General features: G+C 49.9%; 1 protein-coding gene across 1 annotated transcript; it reads right to left on the reverse strand.

Annotated features, from left to right (window-relative positions):
- Positions 1 to 272: 272 nt before the first annotated feature.
- Fcamr (Fc alpha and mu receptor) lies at positions 273 to 27,542 on the reverse strand. Its single transcript, XM_087194358.1, has 8 exons — positions 27,538 to 27,542; positions 23,551 to 23,785; positions 9,360 to 9,438; positions 8,019 to 8,162; positions 5,143 to 5,481; positions 3,033 to 3,777; positions 2,237 to 2,367; positions 273 to 1,630 (listed from the first exon to the last, which is right to left on the reverse strand). The coding sequence occupies exons 1-8, from the start codon at positions 27,540 to 27,542 to the stop codon at positions 1,458 to 1,460; spliced, it is 1,851 nt and encodes a 616-aa protein (XP_087050484.1). The 3' UTR covers positions 273 to 1,457.

The following is a 27,542-nucleotide window of genomic DNA, read 5'->3' on the forward strand; positions in this document are numbered from 1 at the left end:
GACAATTCAGAGCGAGAGCTGGGCCTCCTGAAAATGTTCTCCTGACAGTTCTTAACTTGGCATTGGAAGCCTTCTCTCCCTTCTGCTTCCATTGCTCCAAGATTCCTCTGTCCAAACTCAGAGTCCTTGACAGCATCTGGCAAGGGAAAAGAACAGATGCGATTCTGGAAAAGACAGTGAGGTCAAGGATGGAGAGAAAGCTCCCTAGCAGACATGAGGTAATGTGATTATAAGGCAAAATCCAAATAAAACTCCTCTCCTTTGTCCCCCGCTCTACCCCCCAAACCATTTTCTGGCTTTGTTGTTAGTCCTTGATATCAAGGATTCTTAAGAAATCGAACAAGAGAACTTTTACAAAGAAGGTGAAAATCTACTAAAAAATACCCATGAGTTTAGGAAAATCCCAGAAAATCTTGACTGGGTCACAAGGTCGGCAGCATAACCAGGATGAGTCCCAATGGGGCGGGATGATGTGAGCAATGGATGCTCTTCCCTTTGGTCTCAGTGCAGGGAGACCTGCTGAAAGGACCATCTTAGGGGACTCCCACACGAAGGGCAGAGGCCCAGGGGCATTCAGAGCGCTTGGCTGGGCAGGTCCCTAGAGGCCACCAAACTGGTGTCTTTCCAGCCAGCCAGTCGTCATGAATACTTACTGGGGTCCCACTGAATTGAACATTCTCTGGGTGCAAATAGTTGCATTCTAACACAGCCCACTAAACAGGTGACCTGACGGAAAGCAGGCACACACATCCTGGGTCACCAATCTGGAGAATATCTGAAGATGACATAAAAACTCCCAAACCTAGACCGTAACGTGCCTCTCTCTTGAAGACCTATGCTTTATTTTTCCTGCCTGTAGACTTCTTTAGCTCTGCCTAGTAATCTGTTTCTCACTGATGCGTCCAGTAATTCTTTTCTGTGGCATAAGTAAAGAAGCTACAACCTACCCCACGGGCTGGGTGAGGTAAGGTCACTGTCTCCTTTTTTGAGGGACCTCTTTGAGCCCTGTGTAGTGACTTCCGGACACAGTGAGATGGATAAAACACAGTCAGTGTGCTAAAGGGGCTTAGCCTTTACTTGAGCAGGCAAGATGGGTGTATTGGAGTAGACTAGATGTGAGCAGCAGGCAGAGCACTGACAGAGAGAGGTCAGAAGAGGGGGTGCCCAGAGAGAGCTGGGAATGCTGGTAGAGAAGCTGTCATTTTCCACACTGATGGGAAGTCTCTTATCTTTTCAGACATCCAGGAATGGAAATTCCCCATTTTTCCTAGGTGATCTCTTCCAGTGTTCAGCATTTGAGGCATCCTGTCTCCTTTGGCTATGAGGTCAAGATGGTCACATCTGCTTCTCCAGGTGGAGCTCCAACTCCATTAGCTTCTCCCCAGGTGGGTGGAGGAGCACGAAGGTACCTGGTCCTCCTCCTTCCGTCATGACCCAGCCCTTCCCCTTTCCCTTGCTCAGGGTCCTGGGTCCTCCTCCAGGACAGTCAGGCTGGCTTGGGGAGGATGAGGAGGGTCACGCTGCAGCATTTCCCTTTCCATGTTGGGCAGTTGGTCTGGTTGGTGGTTCAGCTCCAGGAAACGTGTCATCTGGATCAGGGCGATTCTCGGTGTCCCCTCTGCTCCCTGAGCTGCAGAGACACAGGGAAGACTGTGAAGATTCTGGGGCAGACAGTGCTGGACCTGATTCCCTGAGAACACCTCTGCCCCATGCAAGTTTCTGAGAACGCCACCCGGAAGGGTGCGCTTTAGAGCCACAGTGGTTGGGCCAAGCCTTTGGGGCCCAGCTCTGAGAGCCACAGACTCTTCTTCTTGCTCGTCTTGTCTCCACCAGGTCTGTACACCTGGGAGCACTCGCTTTAGTGTGTTTAAGCCTGGTATGCACGGCGCTCTGAGAGGAAATCAGTGGGCTGTACCAAAGGGTGCCTGAGGCAGAGTTGGGCCCAGGGCTGGGCCCTGCCCTCCTGCCTCTGCCGCTGAGGCTGCTTAGGTTGCTCCATCCCTCTGGTTAACATAGATCCTGCCAATCTCCAGAGAGCTTCTCCTTCAGCTCTGGGCTGCTACTGAGACAAATGCAGAAGAGGTCGACGCCAAATGTGGTCGAATGCCTCAGACAAGAATTTAGCTCTGTGTGGGCAGAAGTCCTAGCGCTGACTCTAACCCAGCCCAGCCCCCAGGGTGCGGGGTAGGACCTAGCACACCTTTCCCCAGCCTTGGAGCTATGTAAACTCACTCACAGCTCCTTCTCCTCCTCCTCCTCCTCCAGAGCCGCCTTTGCCACAGGAGCAGAGCCACAAACAGAAACGGAGCCAGCATGGCGGAGACTGGAGCCAGGGCCCATGAGCCGCTTTCATCTTCTGGAAAAGCACTGGAAGGAGCCAGGGCCGGATGGGAAGAACACAGGAGAGGGAGGTTGGAGATGGACAGGCTGAAGACCACTGCCCCCCAGCCCTCGCTTGTTTCACAGGTGGAGAAGCCGAGCCAAGTTGGCCACCCTCAGACCACGGCTGTTGGTAGCCCAGCTGGAACTAGAAATGTCATCTCGGGCCAGGGATTTAGCTCAGTGGTTTTGCCGCCTGCTGCGCGAGCGCAATTACCCGAGTTCGATCCCCGGTACCAAAAAAAAAGTAGAAATGTCATCTCCAGGCTCTGCAGCCCCAGCCCCTGTCCTCCTCCCCCTTCCCGAGTGCTGTGCCCACAGCAAGAAAGAGGACACTGCAGGTCAGGGACTCCGCCTTGGCATCGGGCTCCACTACCATCATTCCTTGTGCTTTCAGTGTTCCTCTCTCTGGACCATCTGCTCTTTATCTTAACTTTAAAAAGGTCTGGAATGTTCCAGCCTAAAACTGTGATCATTCTGTCATTTATATTGCGCTTGCAAACTCCATGGGAATACGTAGGTAGCCTCCTCCCAGGGTGCACAGCACCGGTGTCTGACGTTCATCCCTGCCCTTTACGTCCTGCAGGCATGAAAGGCCAGAACTGAGCAGAGGGAAGGGAGGTGCGGGGACCAGAGCAGAGCCTGGGCCTCACCTCTTCTCGGAGGACTCCTTGCCAGGGGGTCTCTGGGGTCGCGCTGCTGGGCCCTGACTCGTCGTTGCTTGGGGACCCTGGTCTCCAGCAGCGCTGCTGAGCTCCGCCTCGGTGCTTCCTTCCACAGATGCTGTCTCTCTGCGGGTGGTGTCCAAGGTCCATGGACCTGCAGCCGGGGTTGCTCCTTCAGCGGAGACCAGCGCTTGTTGCTTAGAGACCATAGTTGCTTCTGGTAGAGTTTCCCAGGCCTGGGCTGGTGGCGAAGTGGTTTCTGTGCTCTTCCTGGCTGCATCCACAGCTGTCTCAGTGGTCTCTGTTTGCTCCCCTGGCTTACTGGCCTCAGTAGTTGTCACCTCTTTTCCACCCTCACTGACCCCAGTCCCCTCTGTTACCATGCTCCCAGTGCCCCATCCCCAGACATCCTCTGTTGTAGTGGACACGCCTCTGAGTTTGGAAACTGGACTCTGTGGGACGGGGACGGTTGCCTCAGTGGAACCTTCTGCACCCCTATCTGTCCCCAAAGCTACTGCCCTGACTGTCCCTGGGGTTTGTCTTCTCTTAGCTGAAGCTGTGGTTCTCCTGGTTTCTGTAGTTGGGACAACTCTGTCCCACTTCGTCCTCTGTCCTTCCAGAGTCTGGGTAGATCCTGAAGTCCATCTATCGGCTGCTGGCGATGCCGTCCTGAAGGATGCTGTGAGGAATGCGTCAGCAGCTGCAGGGGCTGTAGGGATGGTGCTGGAAGAACCTGTGGGAATGCCAGAGGAGAGCACAGGGAGAGGCTACCCAGGCTGCCCAGTGGATTTAGCAAAGGGCACTGGGTTTAAAATGTTTGTTAAACAGGCCGCACCCTCACTAAGAGGTGCAGTGTTTGGCCGATATGTTGGGATACAACAGCAAGGTAAGGATCCTGGATATATTCAGAATTATTCTCTCGTCTCCTATATTTTCCCATCTCATGGATATATATAGATATTCTCTCATCTCATGCAAATACTGATATCTTATACTCCTATGGCCTTCTCCCAGGCCCACGTAGTCTCCATCCCGCTGCCCCAGGTCCCCGTGCGTCTGCTTTCTCCAGAGGCCTCAGCCTATCAGGGTCTCCTCTTGAGAGAAAGGAAGAGAAGCACTGCAGTTCCCAAACAGCAGCCAGCAGTGGCAGCAGGGACAGAAGCATCCAATAAAGCCCAACTGCTCTCCTAGCTGGCGGTCCTGATGGACTGTGGCTTCCAAAGCCTGGTGTCCCTGCTTGTACTCTGGGTGCCTGCTCTGGACCAACCCTCCAGAACCTGTCCCCAGGGCCTGGGCCTAGGGGCTGCCTGCTGTCTGCAGAGGGGCCGAGGAAGGGTCTGTCAGGGAAGAGGTTGTCCCGGCTCTTTTCTGTCTGTCAGGCTGCTCTGCAGTGCTACCCCTGATCTGTATGCCACAATATGTTGCCCTCAGGACCCTAAGATGCCATATGATCCAATTTACTACCTTCCTGGAACAATCTCCAAATATATATTCCACAACATCCAGGGTATGGCCATTCGGGTGGAGTGTCAACTTGATTGGCTTTGGAATCTTCCCAGGGATCAGTGGAGCTCACATCTGGGTGTGTCTGGGTGATCATGGAGGTGCGATCTTGGAGTCTGAGTCTGGTCCCTCATCCCTTCCTCTCTGGCACTGCTTCCCTGCTCTGCTTCCCAGTCACCACGAGCTAAGCATTTTGGCCCTGCCGTGCCCTTCTGCCTTGATGTTTCTGCCTTGGAGCTGGCTTGCCATGGACTGAATCCTCAGAAATCATGAGCCAAATTAAACCTCTCCTCCTTTACGTTGTGAGTGCCAAGTATTGTGCGCCAGCAACAGGAAGCTGACTGATTAGCCGGTGTTGGGAGAGTTGGGTGGGGGAATTTGGGTGCACTCAGTTGTTTTTTCCTAATACCTCCCTTCTTTCTGGAAATTGCCTCCCATGAGGAAAGGCTGCCTCTTAGAGCCATTGCCCTGGCCCAGCCTTTCAGCTCACTCCTCCAAGGCCTAAAGCTTTCCTGGCCCTGCAAACTTTCTCTTGCCACCACTGCTTCCTAGCTTGAGCTTCTCCAAGCACAGCCCATTGGCCATCAGCTCTCACCTGCAGAGACAGTCAGATTCACGCTGGAGAACAGCCTGTTGTTGCTGTCCCCAATGCCGCAGCGGTAGTGTCCCCCGTCTTCCATGGACAGTTGGGACAGCCTCACCACAAACAAGCTGCTCTGTGGGAAGTCTGCTAGAGCTGCACGGCCACGGTAGTCACGGTGGGTGTAGTGGTTGGTGGACACGATAGTGTGGCAGGTCCACATTGGAGGCCCCACGCGGCACCAGTACTTCCTCTGGTGCCTGTTGATGGACAGGGGGGCGTAATGGCACTGGATGGTCACAGCTCCTCCAAGCTCTCCAGACACCAGCCTTGGGCTGTTCAGTGTACTTGCAGCTGCAAATGGAGAGAACAGCTGACGGCGACAGAGGGGTGGGTGTCCTCACCATTGGGGAGTTACAAGGCAAACTCTGCTAGCTCTAAGGGTCAGGACAGAAGACAGGACTGTGAAAGTGGAGTAGAATTAACATAGAAATGGCAGAGCTGAGGCGTGGAGGAAGCAGGAGCTGCCCCAAGATACGGACTGGAGCAGGGTGCAAGGCTCCATGTACAACATGAAAACGCAGTGAGAATCTTGCCCACTTTTTTCCCCCAGCACTGAGATTGAACCCAGGGCCCTGCGTCAAGAGCACTCTCCCACTCTACACCCTCCCCCATTTCGCTGAAGCATAATTTTGAGTGGGGTTTTCCTAACACAAAGTTTGTTTTTGCTCACAAACCCGTGATCCTCTAGCCTCAGCTTCTCGATTAGCTGGGCTTTCCGGTGTGTGCCACCACCCCTCATCCCCACACACTACATTGCTAATACTTATCGTGTGCAGATCATGGGTTGATCCCACTGTGCGTCAGTGCAGATGCCATCGTCGCTCCCATGAGAGGGCGGAAGCAACCTCTGGTTTGCATGGCATTTAAAAGACAGATGCTGAGCGAGGTGAACATGTCAGTGTGCTTTTCCTCCGAACCAAAGAATCCTGCTCTGCCTGCCTGATCTAGGATGTATATACCCCTAGACCAGTAGCTGCAAAGTTTTTCACACTGACCACTTTTCTAGAGACATGGAAACAACCGAGGCAGATGGACACCTGCTTTGGCAACAGCCCCAAAGACAACTCACACTGGAGCCGCAGAGCGTGGTCAGCTTACAGAATGACTGCAGTCTGCTATAGTGCAAACCGAAAAAAGCTCATTCTCTTTCCCACTGCCTCTTCACAACTTTGTCTGCTCCTCGGAGAAATCACAGGTGCAGTCTCATGTCTAGTAGCTTTTACTGTCTGTCCTAGATAGGAAAGTCCAGTCTAGTATAAAATTATACACCTGGCTCAGTCAGAGGAGAGTGCACTGCAGTCGCTCACTCAGTGGGGCCTTTCTTCTTTTGGCGGCCACCTGGGGAAGGAGTGGCAGGTTGGGTCCTGTGCTGTACTTTCCCCTCCTCTACTCAAAGCTGCAGTTTGGGGCCCCTCCAGGACCGGGCACGGAGAAGAGCAAGGAGGTAAATAGATAGTTATAATCTGCCCTTGGTGTTCTCTGGCATGGCCAAGATGTCCTCTTTCTGGGCCCCAAAGGCTTTCTTGGTGGCTTCTAGCCCACTGGCCCTCTGTTAGTGGTCACGATCCCCTCTGGGTGCCCATGAGGTGGAGGCCCCACATGTGGCCACAGGTGCCACACCCTTATCCTGCTATTAGAAGAAACCTGGGACACATGACAAACTTGGGTGGTTCTCTAGAAGCTCCTTCTCTTATTTGGCCTAATGTGAGAGGGAGTGATCCCTCTGGGCCCCAGGGCAGGAGGAAGGGGACCGAACAGCTGATAGCTCCCCCTCCAGTGGTCTCATGGGAGCTCTCTGCCTCTAAGGAGCCATATGTAATGGCCCAGGTGGCTGCACGATGGGCCAGCACTGGGACTAGCTTTACAGTCTCAGTCTGCAGTCCTACAAATTGGTTCCCCATCTTGCTTTAGGGTGTGGGTGCCTCATGATTGGCTCTTGGCCCCTAGCTCTCTGTACCCAAGAATGTTCTGTTTAACACCGCATTGCTGGGCTGCTAATTTGTGAGTCTCGGTGCAAGATCTGCAAATGACAAGTACAAGTGAAAATGGGAGACTCCTTGTCCAAAGTTTCTGAAGAATTTTATGCAGCCTCACCAGAGAATGAGTCAAGCACTGTTGGAGAGCAGCACCTTGTGTGATCTGTGCATTCTGTGTGTCCTGAGGTCTAATGACAGGAAAATTAAGGTCGGGCATGCTATGGGTGTATGCATGCTCACTCTAGATTTAATTAAACAGCATCCCCCAATCCACGCAACTGATAATCAAGTTGAACAGTGATGTATTAATAAAGGGTAAGAATGTTTACTATCACAATGGGCCATCTGAAGGCAGCAGCGGTGACGCCCCAATAAAATGCTTATAGCCAGGTTTTAGGAGTCCCTGCGCTGTACATATGTCACATGTCAGATGAGTACAGATTCATTGATCTCCAGCACTAGGCAGTCTGACTTCACAGTAGAAAGATGGCTAAGAATTCTTCTTGCAATGCATATCATTTTTATTAACATCAAAGTTAACCAATACTATTAAAATATATTTGATAAGTTACCAAGCAGTAGCTCCTTGTATTATGTAATCATTAAGGTTTTTTGGAATTTCACATTAGTCGCTTGTGAGAATTAGAGCAGAGGCTAGCATTTGAGGAAGCATATGGTAGTCGGAGGGGGGCCCTGAGGCCAGTTCTCCGCCCCTCATTGGAGGTGGGTGCCCCTGGCTGTCACCAGCAGTAGCTACCCCGAGGCTGTCAGTTGCTGTGACTCCCATCGGGAGCTAGAGGGAGGCTATGGGCAGCTTGCTTTGAGAAGCAGGTCTCAGGACAGGGCTTGTACCTGTGAAGGATCTCGGCTCCCGCCTGCAGAGGGCTGAGGAGGACGAGAGGGCTTCCTCGGCACAGAGATGGGTCCCAGGAGGAGGGGGGCCAGCCCGCAGCCGTCCGAGATGGGGTCCACTGTGTGGGGGGGCCAAAGAAGAACCTGGGCACAGGGAGGGCTGAGCTGTTAGGGCCACCGATGGCCACAAGACACCCAAAGAGGAAGAGGGAAGAGCCAGCTCAAGCCCCTGCCTGGCCACCCTGCCCAAAAGAGCTGCCTGAGCTCCCTCTCCTCCTCTCACTGCCTGACCTGCTGGGGTTGCAGGTGGCAGGGACAGAGCGAGCGGCAGAGGAGAGGGAGGCCAGGACGCAGCCTTCCTAGTCTGGAGGGCTGAGGGGGCTGCAGGGTACATCTCTGAATGAAGATCTGCATCTGACCAAACCGCTTAACTGCTACTTCAAATGACTGCATTAGAACACGGAGACGTAACACAGCTCATTTGGAACTACACGTCAGCAGGAAAAGCGTGGGCCTGCCTGACTTGGGGCAGTGGAAACCTACCTTTACTGAAAAATTTTAAAGGGGAAAAAATAAATAAATAAATAAAAAGAAAAATTTTAAAGGGGAAAACCAGATTGGAATGCAAAAGTTCTGTGACTATATGAAATAAGAGTGCTTGCTCAAATAGTAGCTTTGACTCGTTAAGACTTTGATTCATTAGGACTTTGATTTGTGGACCCTTTTCGCTGTTATCATGGTATTTCCACCCATTCATTAGTTCATTCAATGATAATTTGTTAGGCATCTGTTTGGGACTAGATTCTAGGCAGTGAGTACCCTAGACACATACTTTATATTCCTCAGTGGCTCCCCATTGTCATCTGAATAAAATCTGGCTGGCACTGCATGGAGACAGGGCCATCTGTCATCTGAGCAGCCTCACCACACCCATCTACAAGGACCCGTAGGGCAGAGACCCTTCTTTCACTCCTCTGTCTCCTGTGCCTGGCATGTAGTCAGCTCTTCACAGGTGCACATTAAATAAATTAGGAAATGAATAAAGATAATTTTTATTTGCCCATAGAGTTTCTTTATAAACAGAGAAATTAAGACCCCCCCACGTGTTTGTAGAATGAGTGAAACGAATCTTTGCTACTTCTGACCTTTGCGTACCGCTCCACCTCTGCCCGGAGCCAGTGCATGCACTGGGAGACCACTGCCTGCTCTGGCTTCTCCCTGCCTCCACACGAGAGGAAGCCACGAAGTGCAGGCTCCCCCCGGGCCCGCCAGGACCTCAGCAGCCTGGAAGCGTCGGGCTGGTTCTGCAGGCCCTGAATCTGGGCTGCCACTGGGACTCACCTCGTAGCAGACACAGTATGAGGAGGAGACGGAAGGGCGTTCTCCATTCTGCCCCCTGCTTGGCGACCTGCAAAAGATGCTGTCAATGGAACCAGGAGCTGAAGGAGGCAAAGGGAAGCTGGTTGGGCAGCGGGCAGCCCCAGGCCGAGCATCTTCTCACTTCAGGGTCTCGCTGTGCTCAGAGAGGGATGAGGCTGGATAAATCTGAGCGCCTTTCTGGGAGAGGAGCCCTGTCCTCACACAGTGTGAACATTTGGCCTGGGCCACTGCCATCACGGTTAAAGAGCCCTCCCCCAGGGGTTTCTGGGTTCAGAAGAGACAGAACTCCCTCAGTGGGATTCCCATCCTGGCCTCCACTTGCCAGCACAGAGTCCGGAAAGACCACGTGTTGGGAGCTCAGACCCTTGTTGGAATCACAGGGTCTTGGAAAGAGCAGTCTGGGGATCCATTTGCCTCCAGGGTAGTGAGACTCCGTGTGGGGTTATTGTCTTACAAGGCAAGTCCCAGAGTGGCAGAGGTGGTGGGCCTGGGCCTGGGCAGAGAGCGATCCCCTCCCTCCCTCCCTCCCTTGCCCCTTCCTCCCTGCAGAGGAGGACTGGCTGCTTCAGGGAAAGCTTTCTGTTCTGCATCAGGTGCCTCCCATCCAAAAGAGGGAGTTAAAATTAAACCTCTGGCCAAGTAGCTGTCGCGCCCAGTTACGCTTCTGCTCTGTTTCAGAAGCTTCTAGAGTGTTCTCCCTGTCCACCTGATCTCCCTCCCAGTCCACACTGATTTCCCCTGTTCTGGCCTTGTCCCCTGGCCAGGGATCTCCTTGGGGACAGGACTCTTGGGCTCACCCTGTGCCCTCTTGAGGCAGGACTGGCACACTGTGGTGTATGACACATGAGCCCACCACGTTTCCAGTGCACAACGTAAGGGTCACCACTCCACGGCCTTTGGCTGAATGCTGATTAAAAAGAGGTAGCACATTGTGTTCCTCCTGTGTTCTCCATAGGATATTCACAGGTGCCTTTGGATTGACTACAAATCTGCTCTTTGAATTTGCCTGCTTCCTGCCTGCAGGTTTTGAACCCTGTAGCTGGCCACTGTTTTTTCCTTCCTGCCGTAATTCATGCTTCGCTGAGGCTAATCACTGATGCTTGCACTAGCCACAGTGGCCATCCTGGGAAGCTGTGAGGTGCCCTCGAAGGAGGAATGCACAAAGAGAAGGTGGAATGCACACACCATGGGGTTTTGTTCAGCCAGAAAGAACAGAATCGTGTCATCTGCAGGAAAACGGATGGAACTGAAGAGTATAGTGCTAACTGGCATTAGTCAAACTCAGAAAGACAGGTGTCACCTGCTTTCCTGATATGTAGAATCTAGGAAAGAAAAGGAATAACAGGAAAGTAACAGCGAGACCAGGGGAAGGGTGTGAACGAGAGCAGTGGGGTGGGTAGGGGAAGACTGGAATGTCATATGCATGTAGGAAATGGCACGTTGAGACTCAACTGCTGTAAAATTAATACACACAGAAGAGAAGAGCAGGTGTTTACAGGCCATCACCTGGCCACAGACAGACTCAGCCACGCCACGCCATGGGCCTCTCTGGGATATGCACTGTGCCCGAGGGATCAAAAGGAGGAGAGAGGGGAACAGGGGGAGAAACAGGCAGAGGACACAGAGACGGGGAGAAGGGAAGAGCAGTGGGCAGGAGAAGAGAGGAGGGAGCTGGGAGTGAGCATTGGCCTGCAGCGCCCCTCGTCAACCCGCTGGCTCTGTCCGGCTGAGGCCCACGAGTGGTCAGATTTACTCGGCGCTCAGGTTCCTCGCAGCTCACCGCCCTCCCGTCAGCAGAGCCCCTCTTGGGCACTGCCGAGGCAGTCCGGGCCACTTCCTGGAAACTCCTCCCGGGGGGCTCTTCTGGGCAGGCCTGCCCCTGTCCCTACTTGGGTCAGTATTCAGCAAGTCCAGCGGCCTCTGGGGCTGGTGCCCTCACCCACCCTCGCCAACTTCCCGAAGGTGCCAAATCCTAATGCAGCCCTGATTGGGGCCAAAGTCTCTGCACTGTGCCACCTTGTTCCTTAATCCTCCGAAGCCTGGTGGTGCAGCAGTATCTCTGCTTCAGGAGCAAAAGCCACCTCCAAGGGGCAATGAGGAAGCACAATGTGCAAGATAAAAGGTCTCCAGAAAGTTATCACTCTTGATTGGGGGGCTGGAGGGATAACACTCAGCCAAATGTCTCCAAGTTATGCTCCCTGCCAATGACCTTTAGAAATCCTTGCTTCGGGAGGCGGGAAGTGCCAATACCGTGGCCTGGGCCGCAGGCTGAGTCAGAGCACGCTGTGTCTCAGGGGGTCGGCCCCATGGGGCGCTCCCTTGCCACCCGCGCCCTGCTGGAAGCCCCTCATCTCCAGCGCAGGCTGCTGTGTGACTCCCCAGTCCTTTGCCACCCTCTGAGCCCTCTTCCATCCCATCTCTGGAAGCAGACAAGAAGGGAAGTGGTGCGGGCGGGGTAGAGGAAGAGCGTAGAACGGGACTCTAGAGCTTCCGCTCTGCTTGAGGCTGATGCCATGAGCCGACCAGCTGTTTACTCTTTTCCAGGGTGGAAGCAGAGCTTTGCCTAAATGGTCTACATGCTCCTCTTCTCTTTTCACCTGGGCTCTCAGAGGAACCATTCTCTCTGTTGGGGCTGAGCAGAGGAGGAGCATGGAGGCCTGTGGCCTGAACTCCAGGAGCCTCACCTAGCCTCTAGGAAAGGAGCCCACCTTCCTGGAGGGGACCTGGGGGCGCATGTGACAGCTGCTGCTGCACCCTCACCCCCCTGCATTCAGAGCAAGCCCCCAACCTCCAGGAGAAAGCTTCATCTCACCTTGCATTCTCTGGGCTTGCATGGGGCTTCTCCATCCATCTCTGTCTGGAAACAAGGTCCCCCTGGACTCTTCCCCCAGGAGACGCTGGTGCTGGGATGTCCCCTGGTCACTCTCTGTGACCCTGGAGAAACAGGGTGCTGTGTTGCGAGGCAGTGGGAGTCAGCTCTAGAAGCCCAGGGGAGAGCACCGTGCTGCCACTCACCTCCCTGCCACTTGTACTGGGTCCCTCTCTCTGGGCCTTAGTGCTTAGAAGAGGAGGCTGTCCTGGTTCCTTCCTGCCCTTACTGTCTCCTGCCCCTACAGAACTTTTCAAAGGCAGTAACAGTGGTGTTTTCCAGCACAGGGTCCCTGACTTTTCAGGATGCTCAGCTTAGCCAGCCCACACAGGGATCTCCAGAACGAGTGACCCAAGCACTGGGCAGGAGGGAAGGGAAGCTTCCAGATTCGGGACAGTAATTCCCCTGCTGTCTGCCTGGCGGTTGCTGTCCTCTGGCTGACCTGGCCCCTCCAGCTCCTCCGAAGAGGCAGCTTGGGCCTTTGGGTCACTGACTCCATGGCTTGGTGATTACCAATTCATGCTGCGGGCAAAGAACAATTCAATAAGTGTGATGGGCTTCATGGGAAGAGAACGGGGAAAAGTGTGGCTTATCCAAGGCATGACACACTTAAAAATACCCCAGTAATTCCCCGTGAGACAGCTTATGGGGCTTCTTTCCTCGGAAAGGTGTCAACTGCTGATCTTGCACCAGGAATGGAGTTGCTGGAGACTGAAGGTAAGGACCCCCGCTGGGGTGTGATGGCATCGTGGGCCGATTGAAAAGGGCCCTTCACCCTTAGGAGTGGCTCCAGAGTACGCTGCCGCCCCAGCCCATGCGAGCAGCTTGTTCTCCAGGCATTCTCCTGGGTGGGAGAAGAGGCGGGGGCAGGACTGGCCTCTGCAGCAGGGGAAGGAGGGGAGGGCCCCGTGGGATGCTGGGAGTACAGCTGGGATGGGGCAGAATTGTGCAGGTATGTGCTGGTGACTGAGCCAGCTCTGTGTGCTGCCACCTGAGGACTGAGCGTCTCCAGTGCTGGGGCTGCAGTCCTTCACCCCCACCAACAGCGTCCCACCCATCAGAACACACTTCTCGAGTGACAGCCATTGCCTCAGATGAGGCAACCCTGAGCAGTGCACAGCCTGAAGACCTGTCCAGAGAGGAGGGATTCTCATGCAGGTGTGGGAAGTGGCCAGTGCCTGGCGGGACTCCCCTTCCAGCTTCTTGGGGGCAGCATCACATCACATTGGAGCTCACTGATTCTGAAGGCAGAGTCCCCTACCCCCAAATTGGTATGGAAGGCATATGGATCAAGTTATTTATTCTTTGTAAGCCTTGTTTTCCTAATATGTTAAACAGCAAACTGTAGTGCCTTCTTCCTAAACACCTTATGTAGATAAATGTGACATTCCTGTGTAACTCAAAGGGCCTAGTATGCAATGAGCAACATTAGCTGACAGCATTATTAGCTTAGTTTATAGCAAGAGGAAGTAGGTGTTTTATAAGGATCAAACCCTCAGAAACAATCCCTTTGAGGTTTTCATCTGTTGAGGAGTCTGGATCAACCTCCCTTCCTTCCTGCCCTCCTCCTTCTCTGCCTTTCCCTTTCTTTCTTCCTTCCTTTCCTTTTCTTCTTTCTTTCTTTCTTTCTTTCTTTCTTTCTTTCTTTCTTCCTTCCTTCCTTTCTTTCTTTCTCTCTCTCTCTTTCTTTCTTTCTTTCTTCTTCCTTCTCTCTCAATCACTTTGACATTTGAAAGATTTAAAACTAAATCAATTTGTCTAAGAACACTTCTGGATTAAGCTCATATTTTAAAGTAAATGCTTGTCAAGTTTCATTTTATAAATGACACAATCACTTTGAGTCCTTAGCATGTTTTCCCTATTTTGTCTACTTCTCAGCTCTTTAAAGACTTTAGCATTCTGAAGACCAGTGCCTAGTTGTGATACCCAGGCCAGTTTTCCAAGCTCTGCCCACAGCCACATCGTCCCCTCTCTGAAGCGTCGCAGGGGTGAACATTGCACTGCCTGGGGTGTGACTGAATTTTCTTGCCCAACACTAAGCCACAAGGGGCAATTTCGCATTGGTTTATTACTGTTGACTTTCTGGGTTCTGGACCCGACTCCAGAATCAGGCTAAGTAACGCATTACCAAATGTCAGATCTGAGAAGAGCTTTATTTACTCCCAATGTGCCCCTCCAGTGTCCAATACCCCAATCCTAGTTTTAACAAAAGATAAATGCGATTGAAACACACCCAAGAGAGTAAAAGTAAAAATCAACAAGCAGAAATCTAAAGCAAGCAAGGAAAACTGTGCTATAAAACAATCCCTACTGATCACACTTTCTATGTACGGTGATGAACAATGTACAGGGATGTTTGTACCCCATGCAGCTCACCTAATCCCTTCCCTCCCCTTGCTAATTAAGGCTTGTATGCCTTCTATATTACTGCAATGTTTTCTGTTCCTCATATCCACTCTAAGCTTTTTTAACAACCCTCATTATCTGCTGGAAAGACACACCTTCTTTTTTAGCTCCATTTGGAATGCTAAGCATTAAGGAAAACATTTCTGAAAAACACCTATATTACAAGTCTTTGATCACTTGCCTAGATATTCACAAAGGAAGTTGAACAATGAGATCTGCCACTCCTCCAAATGCCAAAAAAAAAATGTTTGTGCAGCAGAAATAATCCTTTTATAATGGCATGTGGCATGCTTTTATAGCCTGAACCATCATTTAGCTGATAGCAAGATTTGTGGTCCAGCAACGTTCAACCCTGGCGCAGAAGGCATTCCAAAGGCAGTTAGGAGTGTGCTCAGACCGACTATGTTTGTGTACAGCCTGCCAGTAAAAGCAGAGTAAAGAATCCCAGGAGAGCATTTCATGTAGGGGAATACAATAGCCTGAAACCTTAGCTATAGCTCATACTCAGATGTTGGTATGGATCACTGTTGGAAAACATGGTCAGCAGGCGTTAGCATAGTCTTTCTGGAGTGACTTGAGTCTGGGGGTTGATGTGAATGTGTTTCATACTGGTAAGGATTAGTTGGCTAAGACACTGGAAGAAACCTTACCCTGCGATAAGGAATCACGGTCCTTGCAGGATGGAAGGGGCCTGACGTGCTGGCTAACTTCCACTGGACAGCGAGCAGATCTGGTCTCCTTGGGGAATGGAGCTCAATGGTGTCCAGCTCTGTGGCTGGCAGATACTTGATGGCCTTAGCAGTTAACAGAGGGTTGGGGTTGTGGCTCAGTGGTACAGCACTTGCCTGGCAAATATGAGGTCCGGGGGTTGATCCCCAGCAACCCTCCCCGCCAAAAAACCAGTAGCTAACTTATTCTTGGCTAGTGGGAGACTGTACTATTTGTTGGGCTCATGCACAGCCTCCAGCCCTCTGACTGTGGTCCCTTCCCTCCTGTGTCCTTTGTGCCAGCTCCAGGGTGGTCAATGGCTGAAGTTAGCCAATGTCAGATGGTCAAGCCATTCTGTCTACTTGGTACTTTACTGTCTCTTCTGTGGTAAGCATTGGAATATATTACAGGCCCACTGCAGCTTGAGCCTGGCAAATACAGGGCCCTGGGTTGATCACCAACCAACCCAGCAAATTACTATGGGCCAAGCTTGGGCTGTACCTTTTCTACCATCTCCTCTGTTATACGGTGTGCTCCTACATGGCCCCTTATATGTGAGAGAGGAGTCTGGCAGTTGTTATGGAGGTCTTAGCTATCTGTCCATCAGCTTGCCTGTGTTCCCAGGTCCTTTTGCTCCGTCCCAGATGCACTCCTTACAATTTATGATAAATTGTTGCCAAGCTTTGTTGATTTTATGTCTTAGTAGGTGTCATAGCTCTCAACTCATGAAGGGCAGTTTCAGATGGGTCCCATTTGGGGTCCTGTGTTTAGGGGTCATGTCTACCAAGGCCCAGTATCACACCAAGCTTTTTTTTGAAAGACAAGTGAAGAAGATGCTATGCATATCTTGGTCAGCTTTCCTATCTCTGGGCCAAAATACCTGGCACCCACAATTTAAGGGAAGAGATGTTTATCATGAGTCACAGTTTCAGTCCATGATTGGCTGATTCTAAGGCAAGAACATGGTGGAGAAAGGGTGTGGTGGAGCAGCTGCTGACTTCATGGTACCTGGAAGCAGAGCATAGCAGAAGCTACCCTCCCAAGGCACTTCCCCAGCAACCAGCTCCTAACAGCACAGGTAGCTTAAACATCAGTAGATTAGTCCCCTGATGAGTACCGCAACCTCATGATCCCACCACCCTCCAGGAGTCTCTTCATCTAGTCACGTTCACAGTTAACATTAACCGGCACAGTGATCTTACAAAGGGACCACAGGGACCCACGTGGCCAGGCTGTGATTCCTCCACTGGGACTTGACAAAACTGCGCATAATATCGATGTCCACCATCTATATCTTTCATACTAAATGGCAGGGCTGCTTAGAGCTCAGCCTGGAGTTGCTACCAAGTCTTTTCCTACCCTGGGCCCCACTCAAGAGTTGAAGCTTTTCCTGCTGCTTGGTTTATGGGTCATCTATTAGTCAGCTCTCCATAGCTGAGATAAACAACTTAACAGAGAATTAAAAAAAAAATTTTGGCTCACAGTTTCAGAGGATTCAGTCCATGGTTGGCTGTCTCCATTACCATAGGCCTCTGGTGAGACAGAACCACCATGGAGGAAGGATGTGACAGTGGAAATCTATGTACCTCACAGCAGCCAGAAAGGGGGAACAGGTACTAGAGACAAGATACCTCAAGGGTATTCCAGCTAGGTCCCACTTCCTTCAACTAAGCCCCACCTCCTGCAGTTTCCACTGCCTCTCAATCGTCCATTTAGCAATGGATTAATCCACTGATGAGGTTGGAGCCTGTGATCTAGTCATTTCTCTACCTCTGGGCATTGCTACCTGGGGACTAAGACTTCAACACAAGAGCCTTTGTGGGACACTCCAGATCCAAACCCTGTGTATTCCTATGTATGCTGTCTCCTGAACCAAAGACACCTATTAGATGTGTTGCTTTCTTCATTGTGGTAGGAGGTAGAAGATGCAATGTTTTATCTCTTACTTTGGAGATTCCCTGGGAGGGCTCTGATCATTAAAACTATTCTTAATTCACCAGGCTTTGGAATCTCTGTCAGGTTCGCTTTCCATCCTCTGAGCCACAAGTGTCAAATTAAGGCCTCCAGTACACTAGCCACTTCTTGCTCAGGTGGCATGATTAGCATAATGTCATCAGATAATGGATCAATTGACCTTCCTCAGGATGTCTAGGTGATCCAGACTCCTTTGGACTATATTACAATGGAAGACAGAAGAGTTACATAGCCCTGCACTTATGTGCTGCTATTCATCATTTGGAAGCAAGTGGTCTCTAATCCTCTCACGGATGAGGACAGCAAACATGGCACTCACCAAATCAAGGCTGCATGTCATGTACCTGAGGCCGGGTAAATTTGCTCATCCCAAGTAAATGGTCACAGTAGCTGGAATTGGGGCTACTATTTGGTTGACTTTGTGGTTGTTTACTGCCATTGTTTAGGGGACCACTTGTTTTCTCCAGGTGCCAACTATTGACTTAAATGGAGAAATGGGAATGATCACCCTGGGATACTTTGGATCTTTAAGGGTGGTACTAATATCTGGAATTGTCCCTGCCCCGTGATATTGTTTTGTATTTACTGAGGACAGGGAGTTTCCAAGCCTTCATTTGGCCCCACTATGATAGCTTTAACCCAAAGGTGCAGGACCCAACAACCCAACTGATCATTACATCAATCCCAATCATACATTCAGGGTCCTGAGAACTTGCTGCTGGGTGTGTACTGGACCTTGGCCGGGAATATATGCATTACCTGGCTCCCATATGCCTCCACTAGTTAGAACAAAAAGCCACACTGATTTGGTTCTCAGGGTACCATGTCAGATTGGACCCTGTGTCCAGAGGTCCTTGCAATATTTGGAAATCTCCTTTTCCAAGTGTACCTGAATAAGTATTTATGGGTCCCTCTGGGAAGGACTCATGGGGTCACTGCTGGGTCTCTTTGCTATGGTGTTTCAGGATTCTTTCTCCCGGGGACTCGACTGAGTCTGAGTTCAAAAGCCTGCTCAGGTTCAGGAAGTGGGTGAGGGACCATGACGTTCTGGGGGCCTGGTGCCCTCAGACTCTTCATCGTCCAGCCTCTCAAACTGTCATGGTACAAGCTCAGGACCCTTGTTGGTCGAGTATATATTTTGCCTCTAGTAACTCTGTTCCTGTAATCATTTCCATAACCCTGTGTCAGGTCCCCTTGGCCACCACACCAGCCCTGTTGCTCACCATAATAACTGCATCTGCCTGGCTTCTACAGGTAAGTGCCGCCCCCTGGCCTCATCACCATCGGCATCTCTAAGCCAGGTTCTCTCCACACCTGTCCATAAGCCCTGGCCCATAGAGGACGCCCCAGCCAATCTGCTCAGCAATGCTGCTCTCTTTCTCTTTGCTCTTGGCTTTTGTGAAAGGCGGGTACTCTGGGGCTTTTTTAAAATTAGTACATGTTTGCAGCACATGCAGTTTACAGTCATCCTGGGGAGTGGGTCCATGTACACAACACAGCTCCTTTCTTTTTTAATCCTCTTCTCCTTGCTGATCCTTGTCTCCTCTAATTCTCCTTTCCCCTTCTCATTCTTGTTGGTGTGATTAATCGTAGCTTATATCTACAGTATATACAGCTCGTGTTCACTGAAGTCGGTAGGTCCCTGCACATGGCGATCTGTATTCTAACTATTTCCCCCTCTCCTCCCCTCATCCCTGCTCTTAGTCTCTTGGACACTTCCCATCTGCAAGAGATCCACCCCCTTGTCTCCTCCCATCCATCCATTATCGTTTTCTTTGTTCGTACTTTGACTGACTCAAATGAGAGGTACCATATGGTATTTAAGCTTGTGTCTGCTTTGTTTCTCTCAATATTATATTTTTCATTAGAGAAATGCAAATTAAAACAATGCTAAGATTCCGACTTACTCCTGAAAGAATGACCACCACCAAAACAGTAACAAATGCTGGCAAGGCTATGGGAAAAAGGAACTCTGCTACATTACTGGTGGGAGCATGACCTAGTACAACCATTAGGGAAATTAGTATGGAGATTTCCCAAAGCATTAAAATTAGAAATTCCGTATGACCCAGATATGCCCCTCTAGGATCTTTCCCAGAGAGCTTAGGGCATCATACTCTGGGCCTTCTTAAGGACGAGAATCACCTGGTAGGTCTCCCAGGTTTGTGGTGTGTCCACAGCAGCCTGCTTTCTCATTTCTCCCTCCATGCCTGCCGGGTGGTCCTGGCATGTCCACTTCCTCCAGCTTGGCCATCATTTTTTCTACACTTCTCAGAAGCATTTGAGCAGCGAGGGCACATCACCTCCCAGGGTCCTTGCCAGGGCATTCAATCCTGGCTCTCTGGAATGTGTTCCCAAATCAGTAAATGCTCCCTGCCCCAGCTGTTGTGTCTGGGCCCCTTGTTCCACTACTGTGAGGATCCAGTCCCAGATGAGCTCCTGACTCTGTGAGTAAGTGCTGACCAGGACTTGTGGCTCAGCTAGGGTCCGCAGTCCCTTCCTTCCTTTGTCAGACACGGCACGTACTGCTTGGATCACGCTGCAACTAACCCTGGTCAGCGGCCTACAAACTGAAACAGAGGTGCTAGAGAGGCCTGTCATGGGAGTGGAAAGTCTAGGGAGGGAGAGTGTGTTTGACTCTCACGGGCTGGCAAATTCTGCATGTGCGGAGGTTTAGAGGACTCTGGGAGTTCAGGAGTTTAAGGGCCATCCATCCAGGTAGCCACACAAAGTTCCAGGGTCCTGTCACCCCCTCCCGATGTCTCCACTCTCTTTAGACTTCAGCCTGTCTGCGTCCATACACTGGAAAGAGCACAGTGAGCTTTCCTTTACAGAGGGGCAGTTGTGTGAACTGCCTAATTTGCTTGAGAGCCCACAGGAGCCAATAACTAGGGGCTCTCAAGGACCATTTCTCTTCTAAATACTGAAACGAGCACAGATGTTTAATTTAGCTTTGCTACAGTGAGAGGCTACATTATGATGGGGAAAGCATCCTGATTTAAGTTCTAAATAAACTTGTTTGTTCACACTATTAACTTCAAGCTCTATACTGACAAAATTACTTAATTTGAGAAGATAACCTATGTCCATAAATCATTAAGCTTAATCCTTACGCATCTAGGTTTTGTTTTTTAGCCAACTTAATTATGGAATGAATATAAAAACTCCAATTTCAATACAGTACTTCTGTACTCCTAAAAACAACACTTCCAAAGAAGGAGAGAATTTCATAGGCAAGAAAAATTAGGAAAAGATTCTTATAGAATTATAGAGTAGGGGACCTTAGTTGGAAGTGACATAATTCAAATCTCTATTCAAGGCAAAACATCTTCAAAGCCTTCTTTTAAAAGTAGGCGTTCAGCCTCTGTTTAGTTATTTCCAGCAACAAGGAACTCAAATCAATTCCATTTTCAAATATTTGTAATTTTTTGGAAGATTGAATTGACAAGTATCTAACTCACTTAATTCTAACCTATTGGTTCTACTTATACCTTTGGCAAGGAGAAATACAGGAGTAAATCTGATCCCCCTTCCTCCAGTAGCTTTTGCAATAGTTCCCTAGGCCTGCTGTTTGTTTATTCGAACATTCCTCATTCCTGTGGAGTAAAGTCATGAGCGTTACTAATACAAATAACTATCTTTTGTTGGAATGTCTCATTTCTGCCAGTCCGCGGCATGCCTGCTATGATCTCATGTAAACACTGTGATGACCTCGGAAGTCAATATTCCTACCCCCTACATGGATAAGAAGCCTGGATGCTCAGGGAGATTCAACCATGAATCACTCTGTGAGTTGTCTCTTTCTAGATAAATTTTCCCATCAGCGCATCTTTTTTTTATTTTTATTTTTTGGCGTGAAACAAAATTTATTGATACAATAAAACCACACATTAAAAAATTTAAAATTTACAAATCTCTCCAACTGACATTGTCCTTGGAACCAATTTATTTATTTATTTATTTATTTATTATTTATATATTAATTGGTACATTTTAGGCATATGATGCATTTACATTTATCATTGGGTGCTTGTACCTGTACATGATGGATCTTGGTTCTTATTTTTTCCCCATTACCTGTGCACCCTTCACCCCTCCACCCTTCCCTATTGACACAGACTTTGTTTCCATTTTTTTTTTCTTTCTAATAATTTTTCCTTTCCTTTCTTCCCTTTCCCCTTCCTCTTTCACCACCCCTACACCTTTGGACCTTTTCCTATTTCAAATTATCAATTATTCATTTTAATCATTTTCATCCTTATTTACACTATCAGTTTCTCACACTAGAGAAACTTCGGTATTTACAAGTGTGTCCTATTTATTTCACTTAAGAGAATGGCCTCATTATGCATCCATTTAGCTATAAATGACTCTAGTTTCTCATTCTTTATGGCTGAGTAGTACTCCATTTTATAAAAAAAAACACCACATCTTCTTTATCCAGTCTCCAGTTGATGGGCATTTGGGCTGTTCCCAAACCTTAGCTATTACAAACTGTGCTGCTATAAACATAGGTGCACATATATCGCTGTGGTATGATTCTTTTAATTCTTTTGGGAAGATACCCAGCAGAGGAATAGCTGGGTCAAATGGGACCTCTAAGCCTAATTCTCTGAGGTATCTCCATACTGATTTCCACAGTGGTTGCACCAGTCTGTACTCCCACCAGCAATGGAGAAGGGTTCCTTTCTCCCCACACCCCTGCCAGCATTTGTTATTGGTTGATTTCTTGATAGCAGCCATTCTTTCTGGGGTGAGGTGAAATCTCAGTGTTGTTTGCATCTGCAACTCTTGAATGACCAGTGATGTTGAACATTTTTTCATATATTTATTTGCTGTTTTTACTTTTTTGTCTGAGAAATGTCTGTTCATTTCAGATGCCCATTTTTGAATTGGGTCTTTGAATTTGAGGGGGTCTGATTTTTTTCAATTCTTTATGTATTCTAGATAGTAGTCCTTTGTCTGAGGTACAGCTGCTAAAAATTTCTTCCCATATTGTAGGTTGTCTCTTAGCTCTGTTGGTAGTGTCTCTTGCAGTGCAGAAGCTTTTTAATAAGATGAGATCCCAGTTGTTGATTCTCTATGCTAGCTCCCATGCTACTGAAGTTTTGTTCGTAAAGTCTTTTCCTATGCCAATGTCATTGAGAGTTCTACCTAACTTATCTTCCAGCAAGTTTACTGTTTCTGTCTTGATATTTAGCTCTTTAATCCACTTCGATCTTAAGCTCTTTAATCCACTTTGATCTTAGTTTAGTGCACGGTGATAGGCATGGGTCTAGTTTTAATCTTTGGCAGGTTAAAATCCAGTTTTTCCAACACCATTTATTGAACAGGCTATCTTTTCTCCAATGAGGGCGATTGGCTCCTTTGTCAAAGATGAGGTGGCTGAATACATCTGGAGTTGTTTCTCCATCTTCTAATCTATTCCACTGATCTTCGGGTCTGTTTCTTTGCCAGTACCATGCTGTTTTTATCACAGTAGCTTTGTAGTATAGTTTCAAGTTGGGGATTGTGATACCCCCAGCCATGTCTCTGTTGCCTAGCATTGCTTTTGCCATTCTAGGTTTCTTCTGCTTCCAAATGAATTTTTGGATTGTTTTCTCTAGTTTTGTGAACTATATTGTTGGAATTTTAATCAGTATTGCATTAAACCTATATAGTAGTTTTGGAAGTATGGCCATTTTCACTGTATTGATTCTTCCCACCCAGGAACAAGGGATATCTTTCCATTTTCTTATATCCTCTTCAATCTCCTTCTTCAGAGTGCTGTAGTTTTCAGTGTAGAGGTCTTTTGCTTCCTTTGTTAGGTTGATTCCTAGACATTTCATTTTTTTAGATTCTATTGTAAAAGGAATTATTTCCCGAATTTCTCTCTCAATGGGTCTGCTATTTGTATATAAGAAGACTATTGTTTTTTGAGTGTTGACCTTATATCCAGCTACTCTACTGAATCTGTCAATTAGGTCTAGAAGACTTTTGATTGAGTCTTTTGGGTCTTCTATGTAAAGTATCATATCATCAGCAAATAATGACAGTTTCACTTCTTCCTTTCCTATCTTTATTCCTTTTCTCTCTCTTGTCTAATTGCTATGGCTAATGTTCTCAGAACCAATTTAAATTCAAGTAGTTCACAGGATTTACAAGGCAATTTTTTCAGAAGACTGGAGAGTTTGACCATTATAACCACAATGCTACCTGAGGGAGGGCGCCGTAATTCCATATGTAACCCTTGTGAGGAAAGAGGTTGGCCACGTACCGTGGCTTGCAGTGCTTCATGTCCTGCTTAATGGGGTTCAGAGGCTCCTCCGTGACGACCTCCATTTTAGCGTTCGTCCACCGAGGCACTTCTACGACCCTATGAAGCAAATTCTCATCGTCATCGCTTCGTGCCTTCTTGGTAGGAATGCCACTGTCCTTTTCAGTGCCGACCCTGAGAGGGATGGCATGGAAGGGGGAAATGTAGTGACCAGCTCCATTCCTGAAGAAGACGCGGAAGTCCTCCGCGCAGAACCCGGCCGTGGCGCGGCCCCATCAGTGTATCTTGAAAGCGCTTGGAAACTGGACATGGGTATGTTTTTAGGCAGTGTCGTAGCATTAGACATAACGCATGAGAAAAGAAATCAGGAAAAACGGAAACCTGTTGGGAAGCTGCGCTTCGAAGGTGCTGGGTTTGGATGCTGGGGACAAGCAGCACGGGCTCAGATTGAGGAGGGAGAGGCCGTGGGGACGGGATGAGAAGAGATGTGGATTGGTTACTGAGTCCTTCAGTGTTTATCGAGGGGCTCTGTGAACCAGAGAGTCAGGCTGGGTCCTGAGAGTGGACAGTGAGCAAAGCAGGTCCGTCCTTCGCCCTGGACCACGCGGTCTGGTGGGGAGCGATGCTAGCACAGGAGCGGGCAGGTGCAAATGTTAAGTCATTACACAGGCTGGAGCAGAATAAGCCTGTAAGAAAGTAGTCCGGGCTAGGTTTGAAATAGGAGACCGTGCCCTGCCGCCTTGAGGTCCGTTGGGTATTCTGATGGCAAGAAGCCTGTTTCCTTGTCAGAGGGAACTGCTCCCTGTGGCCAGCTGCTGACTGGCCGGGAGTTAGAATCTGACCTGGAGTCTTGGCTGGTGCAGTCTTGAAGCACCCCCTGGCAACAGGCAAAGGAAGAGGATGGAAGGAAAGAAAGAGTTGGGGAATTGAGGCCTGTGTGGAGGAGGGGCTGTGTGGCCCTTTTCAGGCTGGGAGGGGCGCCCAGAGGCCTGCGCTGACCCCCGCTTTGTGTGTGTCCAGTATAGGTGTGAACCTACTCCCCGGCCCTATGGTGGTAACAGGCCAGGAGCTCCTCCACTGCTGTGTGTGTTTGCAGTTACTCTCCACAGAAACCAGATGAGAGTGGAATCCTGTCTCACAGTTGGAAAACCAGGCACAGAGACCACCTGGTTTGCCCCAGGCTGCACACCTTGTCGGTGGCAGAGAACAGAACCAAGAGTCTGGTTACTCTCCAGTGCCTGGGAGACCTCCAGAGCCCATCCAGGTTTGGCTGAATGTGTGTGTAGCTGAGGTTTTCTTTGCAACGTTTTTGCCTGAGAGCTGATAAGGAAAGCCAGACCCAGGTGATGAGTCAGGCTTCCTACTGCTAGGTGGGTGCAATAGAAAAACCCTAAAATTGCAGTGGCTGAGCACAGTGGGCTCTATTTTTCATGCAGAAGAAATTTCATGAGGTTGACAACTCACTTCCAACTCCCTCTCAAGGATCAGGCCCCCCACCTGTGGCCCTGTGGTCTCAGCGCACGGCCTCTGGTTCGCTGTGTCAGGGAAGAAATGGATGGAGGAGGCCCAGGGGCTTCTTATTTTTTCATGCCCCTCCTACCTAAGTACACCTTCAATGCCCTTTCTCCAAGTAAGGTCTTCCTGAGGTGTAGGACTTCCCGCCATCTTTCAGCACACTGCAGCCCGCAGTGGGGAGAAGATCAGAGAAGAGCTGATCATTGCAGCAACATCAGCAAAGCAAACACGTTGCCAGTTGAGCGCAGCCAGGCCATCTGCACATTCAGTGCAAGGACTTGGGCCTTTGCTGAGAGGATCAGCCACGGTGGTGGGAGAATGTGCCCCTCCTTCTCAGGAGCTGCCAGAAGCACTGGAGCAAAAGTCTGGTTGCGTAAGCTGAGCAAGTCACCATGCTGAGGACAGCATCTCTCACAGCAGCCAGGAGGGGTGTGCGGCTTGCCCTGGGCAGAGGATGGACAGGACGACCCTGTCAGACACCCTTGCATTCTAAGACACCCTTCTTGCCTTCATCTGAGGCTGTACTTTGAGCCCTATCCTGGGTTGCTAAATGGGCCACTTTCCCACCACCAAATGCTCAGGCCCCACAAGTGGCGGTGCCTTTTCAACTGTGGGCAGCTGCTGCCACCTTGTGTCAGAAAGACGCCATGGCTACAGGGACCCCGGAGTCACCTCAGCAAGACACTGCTGAGTGTCAGACAGCACAGGGTGCCTAAGTCAGGACGGTCCCAGGTCCCAGGCTTCATGCTGACACCCGGAAGAGCCAGGGAACACGAGCACGTGCAAGGATTTTTCCAGGGGAATTTGGCAGAGTTTCCCAACCGTCCCACGCTCCTGCATTTAAGTCCTGGAATGAAGCTTTCTGTAGGAGCTTCACTGGCTACCACACAAGTTACACAAGATTATCAGTACATGGGAGAGGTTCGAGCTCCTCTGACAAAGGATACAGAAACTCCAGCTATACAATTAAAAGGAAAAACTTTCTGCATTGCCCATGGACAACACGCATTCCAAATATGCTAAAGGTTTTGCTCTGACTTCAAAAGGTCCAAGGAAAGCCTAATGTGTGTGTGTGTGTGTGTGTGTGTGTGTGTGTGTGTGTGTGTTGGTAGTGGTGGTAACAGTTTCAAAATTACTTATTACTCAGATACAGAGAAATAAAAGTGAAATTCTTGTTCCATACATTTTTCGTAGTCTGAATGATCGTTTCTGTTGATAGCAGGGACCAAGTGATTGGCAAGATATTTCAACCTTAATTTCTGTTAAGGAGAATTTAGTCTTTTTCAGATCCTTTAGGTGAAGCAGTCGATTCAAATCTCAAGCTCTGAGCAGCCTGGAGGAGCCTCCTGCCTCGCGTCTTACAGTGTCTGTCGGTGCAGCAGGATTGCTGAGGGACCCTCAGTCCTTCCCGGCCTCCACCCAGGTGGCCTTCATCCTGCTCATGGTGGAGGTGCAGCTGGCCTGATCCCGGTCAGCGGGCCTCACTGTGGCACTGGCCACCGCCCTATGTCCTCCACAGCCCGAGCCTCCTCCTTTGGACGCGAGGTCTCCTCTTGTGTCTTAGCTGCAGCACACCTCCATGCAATGAGCCACGGCTCAGTGCGGCTCGTTCTCCAGGGCTCGTGTGCTGAGGGACTGGTCCCCGTGGTCTTCAATGAGGCGGTGTTGAGAGACAGTGGGAGCTTTGAGAGCGAGGCTTAGTGCAGGCCAGGTCTTTAGGGTGCTGTCCTCAGAGGGACTACGTGGTTTTTGCGGGTTCCAGCTAGTTCGAAGGAGAGTGGGTTGTCAGAATAAGACTGGCCCCTCCTCTGGCCCTAGCTTCCCTTCTCGCCGTGCGATTTCTCCTCTTCTCGTGCACTCCGGCCGTGGTTCCATCTGCCATGCTGTGATGTAGCCAGAAGGGCCTGTCAGATCTGGCGCATGCTCTTTAGACTTCTAGCCTCCTAAACTGTGAGCTAAATGACCCTCTTTCCTCTGTAAAGAACCTAGCTGCAGGTACCTTGGTACAGCAATGGAAGCCAGAAGCACAACGCGTCAGCACACACCAGATGGCGCTCCCCCAGCTGCTGCCCTGTGGCTCCTTGCAGGCTGCTCTCAGCCTGGGGCTCAGTCGCCCTGCTTCCTCTTTCTGGGATCATGCTGGATGGGGCATGCCCCTCAGCAAAGGTTTCTCTGCCAGGATTGTGGTTTTCCCGAGCGCTGCCCGGCTGTGAGGAAGCACTTGCAGCTCTCACACTCCCAGATCCGTCGGGCTGGTTGTTCTATTCGCGCTGCTCTCTCTTGCCCTGAGGTGCCTCTTCCAAGGGCAGAAGAGTCCCTGTGCCCTTTGCCTTTCTGCTCCCCTCTCCCTGCTCTTACTGGGAGCCCCAGAAGGGCCTCTCTCCTTCTCCTAAGGTGAGAACTCCGCTCACGTCAT

Source organism: Heterocephalus glaber, unplaced genomic scaffold (assembly GCF_053883595.1).
Source record: "Heterocephalus glaber isolate CG9 unplaced genomic scaffold, H.glaber_assembly_v1.0 deba00001600, whole genome shotgun sequence".
Lineage (NCBI taxonomy): Eukaryota > Metazoa > Chordata > Mammalia > Rodentia > Bathyergidae > Heterocephalus > Heterocephalus glaber.